Source organism: Pteropus alecto, unplaced genomic scaffold, assembly GCF_000325575.1.
Source record: "Pteropus alecto unplaced genomic scaffold, ASM32557v1 scaffold3, whole genome shotgun sequence".
Lineage (NCBI taxonomy): Eukaryota > Metazoa > Chordata > Mammalia > Chiroptera > Pteropodidae > Pteropus > Pteropus alecto.
Window position 1 is genome coordinate 25,430,579 of NW_006442484.1, and position 6,000 is coordinate 25,436,578.

Below are 6,000 nucleotides of genomic sequence, written 5' to 3' on the forward strand. Positions count from 1 at the left end.
AATTTCCAAATCAAAATCGTGTTTTCTTCAACCTTAAACAAAAAAGGGAAATTAAATTATCCTATGTATATATTAAAATTGAGAATATTCTGGGATTAACTAAGTCTAGAATAATATATTGCAGAGTATTTTTTATATTTCTTTCTATGAGACTAATTTAGTCTCATAGAAATCAGAAAAAAAATTGATTTGCATGGATTAATAACTACATAACCTTAAACCTGTAAAATTAAACTATAGCAGAAAGTAATTTAAGTAGTATTGTATTCCTAATGATTATCGTTTTTGAGCATCAAAAGTTCTGTCTATTGTAAAAAACTTGGATTGTCCTATGTCATTTATCTCATAGCTGAATTATCACTGGTGTATACTGAAATAATATGTTAAATTTCTTTCTTAATAGGTGTAATCAAGTAATTAGAAATTGGGAAGTACATGTTTAGTTGTAGTTACATAAAAATGTATCTGTAAATACTAAGCGGTAGCATCATATTCTAGAGAATGTTAATGTTTATTTTACTCTTTGCCTTATTATAGAGAGAACCATGAACCAGAAAGATTGGGTTTAAATGGAATAGCAGAGACAACAGTAGCTATGGAAGTGACATAACCTAAAACACGTGGCTTTGACCTGTGCTGATGGTGTGCAGTCATTCATATTCCAGCTGAATGCAAAAGGCGACACTCTGTGGATCACAGAGCATAACAATGGACCTAAATGGACTACAGTATATCGGATGTGTAATCGATATATGATGTATATTTTGTAAAATTGGGAAAATCACTACCTTGTAAAATAGTTTATTTGTATCATCAATATTATTTCTGTTACTTGAATAGTAGATATTCATCATCATGCTTTTGCACTTGAATTTGCAACTGAATGGATTTTAAAAAATAATTCTTTAATGGGATCATGAGCATGAAATGGGATCCTGCATCACTTGTTTTAACTATTTATTTTGCCATGTTTACATTTTGTATCTTGTAAAAATAAATCCAACTTTGTGTCTAAAAAGTTAAAAGATTCATAGCTAGGAAATGAAATTCTTGTAATTTTTTTCTAAAGGAACTGTAAAGTTTTCACTTGGTTCATTTTGTTTCACAATTTGACTAGATGGACTTTTTGGTAAATACTTTAGTGGCATTTCACTGTCAAATATGAAGTTCAAGGCAAAATAGTATTTTCTATTACTGTGCAGGGGAAAGGGATGGATCGATACATGCAAATTTAATGTAGTAACTCACTTTTCCATATATTTTGAATGTATATTTCTATTTATAATACCAGTTTATAAAAAATAATTACACAGAAAAATGGACTAGGAAAAATTATGCATCTAGCACATTTAAACTGTGCAGATATGAAAATTTTTCAAGGATTACATTTTATCTGAAGACTGCATATTTTAACTGGCTTTAAAACTGTAACACACCACATAAAGGATATTTTACCAGGTATGTATTGCATTATATCATTGCAATAATTATTGGAAGTCTAGATATCGAGCCATCCCAGGTGTTGGGAGGGGGGGAGGGTTGTGGCAAGATTGTCTTTTCAATTTTGGAGAGTTTTCCTGTGGCTACAAGGCAAGTAACGGGTTGGAAAAAAGTCTGACTGTAAGCGTTGGACACCTTCATAGTGTAGTGTTTTAGTGACTTTTTTTATACGGTTCTTGTAAATTAGATACGTGTAGTGGTGTTTCAGAATGTTTGTTTATGCACTAGTTCAGACAACTTTCCCTGTTACTTGTTCTTGATAAGTGAAAACTGCAGGGAAATAAAAATACATATCAAAACATGGACATGCTGCATATGTGTTTATTTCACAATGTGCACACAGTATAATTTAAAATTTAAAGGAGATAATAGCACTTAACAGCACTTTTCATTTTCACAGTGCTTTCCAAGCATTAATGAAAAGAATTATAAGAAGCTCATCTGTGGGCACTATTGGGTTTCAAATAATCCAATATAAACTACCTTTGATATGAAAAGTTCTTGAAATATTTTACAGAATGTAAGTAATTTGCAGTGTAACATTCATTGAAATCTCATAAATGAGCCTCATTTTATAAATAAAAGTTTAGAGTAGAATTATATTGCAAGGGGTTTTGTCAAGTAAGTACGGGGAAAATGTAAATATTTTTAATGAATATGATTAAAACCATTTCAAACTTACATAATTTTATACTTTACATTTTTATATCTGCAGTCCTGAAAGTTGTAAATTGATATGTCAGTTGAATTAATGGGTCAAGATTTCTGCCGAGAGTGGTTTTTATTCAGGTCCTAAATGTGTAAAGCAATTTATGGGCAAAACCATAGAAAAAATAAATTTAATTTCTTCCTTGGTTGTGACCTGATAGGATCCATGCTCATTTCTGCCATACTACCTCTGGAGTTACTCATTGCTGATGATATAAAGGAAATAATTTTGATTTGATATGTATTATGACTGTTCATTCTGCTTATAGTTGGATGTATCTCCTTGCTATTAAGAATTTAAAACAACTTTAGTGCCAATTTCAAAGAAAGCTTTTTTTTCCATTTTACTGAAGCAAAGCATGAAGTGAATTTTCCTTATGTGATATACATGTTATAAATAATTTAAGCAAAACAGAAGAGCTATCCATTTGTACAGTTTCTGGAGATGTGGCAAATCCAGAATTTATCAAAGACTGATGACCAATTTATTTGTCCTTTTTGAAGTAAAATAGAAAAACAAGCCTTCCTTATTTTGGTGGTTGTAACTATTTCACAGATGCTATTTTAGATACTTGCACACACATTTTCCCAGTGTTTTTCAAAAACCTACATGACAGATATTTATTTTCACCTTATTAAATTGAAGAATAGTTTATTTTGCATGGGTCCTCCACTGGGCAATACCACTGTCTCTTGGTTCTCTGAGGAAGCTAGTGTTGTTCACTATAGTTACCTATAGTTCAGGAAGCTCCTAGAGTCCTTGGAGAATGTTTTCTGATAGGATGAGTGGTAAGTTTCTGTATTTTTTTAAACAGGTAACTCTCATGTGCTTGGATAGCTAGTAATTCAATATAGATGCAAAATATAACTAGTTTTCTGCCTTTTAAAAAGAGAATATTCTTTTCCTGGCAACTCGATCATCATTATGGTGAATTATGATAGTAGCTCTAAGTATACTTCAGGATGTGTTGTATATCTTTCTTTTGCAAAAGGTCAAGGGGAAAAAAATAAAAATATCTGGAGGGCACATTTTAAAAATATGTTCACCAAACACATACACACATTCTTTTACAAATAGGGAATACAGTATTTGCAACAATACTTAGTATTTATTTTTTTATTACCAAGTTTTTTTTGGGAGGGGAGAAGGGGGAAATAGGAACATTTCAGAAACTGCTCCCTAGTATGTACTGCTGTATATGATATAATGCTATATTTTGAACGGATTTTATTGTTCAGTAATATACTTTTGACTGAAATGTTTTGTTGTTCCTTGTCTGGTTTGGCAAATTAAATTTCAAAAGGTTAAGGGTATTCTAAGTTATTGTGAATATTTTATGATGTAAGATGAGAGATGTTTTCATCATTAACCATATAATAATAGGTAGAGTCATCCAGCATGTGTAGTTCTCTCCTAGTGACTTTTTCATTTAGTCCTAATAATAGTTATGTGAAATATTATTACTTTTCCCATTTTACACATCAGGAAATTGAAGTTTAGAGAACTTAGGTAACTTGCCCTATCGTCACATAGCTGGTAAGTTCCTGAGCCAGGATTAAAATTGGGGGTAGTCAACACTCTTAAACCACTGCTTCCATCTTTAATGTGAAAGAAATGCTCTTCAAAGAAGCACTTAGTCCACTTATTGGCAGCATCTGTAGCAGAGTTTTAAATTTCACGTAGAAAACAACTTTCTCCCATTCTTACACCACCACGCAATTAATGTTTTTGCTTCTCAGACTGAGTGCATTTGATCCAATTGTGGCTTCTAGCCATCCACCCAGCAAACCCAAACCAATCAATTTATCCTCTCAGACCTGGCTGGTAAGTGCTAAAGCACTCAGTCAGCACAAGGTGTTGGGAGCTGGGTCTGGGCCAGAACTTGGCTGAGGTTAGCCCTTTCTGCACCTTGGTTTCCCAACCTGTAAGATAATCAAGTTCCTAAAACTCCAGAAAGGAGGCCACACAGACTACTAGTGGAGGTATATGTGTGGCCCCTGTGTCATTGGTTTCTCACCAAAGAAGTAAATGATGTAAGGTATAAAACCGAGCATACAGTTAGCCTGGACCTTTTTTTTCTTTTTCTTTTTTCTGTCATGTCATGAAGACTGACTAGAGTACAGACATTTGTATTCTGTGTAATGCAGCGGACCTTGTACAGAACTAATAATTTTTTAAAAATTTTTTAAAGTACAACATACTCAAAATGTTTAAATTTCTTAATACATTTTTAAAAAACAAAGTTTCTATTATCAGAGAGCAAAAAAAAACCTAACCAATTTCAGTAACTACAAGTCTCAAAAGGGCACAAGACACATTTTTCGGAGGAGGCACCGTTGGGGAAAACGACAGACAACACAGTGCTGTAGAATATTAGAGTATATGCTGAGCCTGGTTTTAATACATTCTGTGCCATCTAGTTGGCTAGTGATTGTATCATGTTCATATTTCTGAACTTTTATCACAGGACAAATGGGAGGAATTAGATAACATCCAACATCTGTGTCAGCTCTTGTGCTATAGGAATCAAATCTCCAACTCCCTCTCTTAACCTCCCCCGGTGGCTCCAGAAAAATCACCTCCTCTGCTATTGTCAGTACCCATTGACTTAACAGCACCATTCAAAAGGGTCAGTAACAAATCAGACCTTCCTACCATACCTTTTTCTATTTTCTGAGGAGGGACCGTTTCTTATTTCAAACACATGGACTTAAGCTTTTTGGCTGTGGCTTACTGCAAACCTTGAAATTTTAACATAGGGAAGAGAAAGGTAACAGCTACATATATCCCCAGTGGTGGTTTATTTGGTAGAGAATTTTAGGTTTGGGCTATCTTGAAATGAGATCTTATATCAAGATTAAGGGTTCTGTGTGTGCTTAGAGATGTTTTGTTACTCTTATGAAATCTCCCTTGCCCTTTTGTATATTTGAACCAAACTCCTAACTGGCTGGCTGACTAGAGCAAGTCAAGAAGATGATGAAATGTCCCTGAACATTGACCTGGCCTCAGAGTGAACACCTGTTATCAGGAAAGCCTAGGATTCTGCAATTACTTTTTACTGGTGGAACAAAAGAGACTGACTGCAATCACAGAAAATTATTTTACCTTCCATATACATGCTGTTGATTTGATCAGCACGGTCTAAGGCAATGACATTTTCCATTTGTCAGTGTTTAAAACCTTTAACTATTAGTATATAGAACACTGTGTTCTTCCTCTGTTCAGTCCCAGGGCCACTGACTGTCATGAGCACACACAGCTCCTGTCTTACTAATGCCTGTCTCATGTGCTCTTCTCACTGCCAGGGGTAGATTTTGGTCACTGGCCAAGTGAACTCAAATTAGAGAAAGCCAAGATGCAGGATTTCAACTTTTATCTTAATACATTATTAGTTATCTTCTGCTGAGCAGTAAATTGTTACAAACAACACACATAATGTGGGTTAGGAGTCTGGCACAAGGCTGACAACAGGGCGACAACAGCTCTGTGTTCTTATCTGGAAGTTTAAGTAGGGAAGGGTTCACTTCTAGACTCTCTCAGGTTGTAGACAGAATTGACTTCCTTGTGTCTGTAGAATTCCTAGCAATTTGCTTCTTCAAAGCTAGCAATGGAGAGAAATTTTACGCTTCATGAAGTCTCTTGCTCAGGGAAGGCCTTAGGCCTCTTGAAGGGCTCATCTGATTAGGCCAGGCCTGTGCAGCCAGATCTGCTTTGATTAACTCAGTCAACTGATTAAAGGCCTTAATCACATCTGTAAACTTTCACTTTTTCCATATGCATCTAGTTAGAAG

At 34.5% G+C, this 6,000-nt stretch overlaps 1 protein-coding gene across 2 annotated transcripts in view; it reads left to right on the forward strand.

Moving 5' to 3' along the window:
- EPC2 (enhancer of polycomb homolog 2) overlaps positions 1-2,728 on the forward strand; it is a 105,826-nt gene extending 103,098 nt beyond the window's left edge. Inside the window, exon 14 of one of the 2 annotated variants that reach the window (XM_006921054.3) lies at positions 538-2,728. In XM_006921054.3, the coding sequence (XP_006921116.1) occupies positions 538-549 (12 nt within the window). In that variant the 3' untranslated portion in view covers positions 550-2,728. The remainder of the gene's footprint in view (positions 1-537) is intronic. The other variant, XM_006921055.3, reaches the window with a different exon arrangement.
- Positions 2,729-6,000: the final 3,272 nt, after the last annotated feature.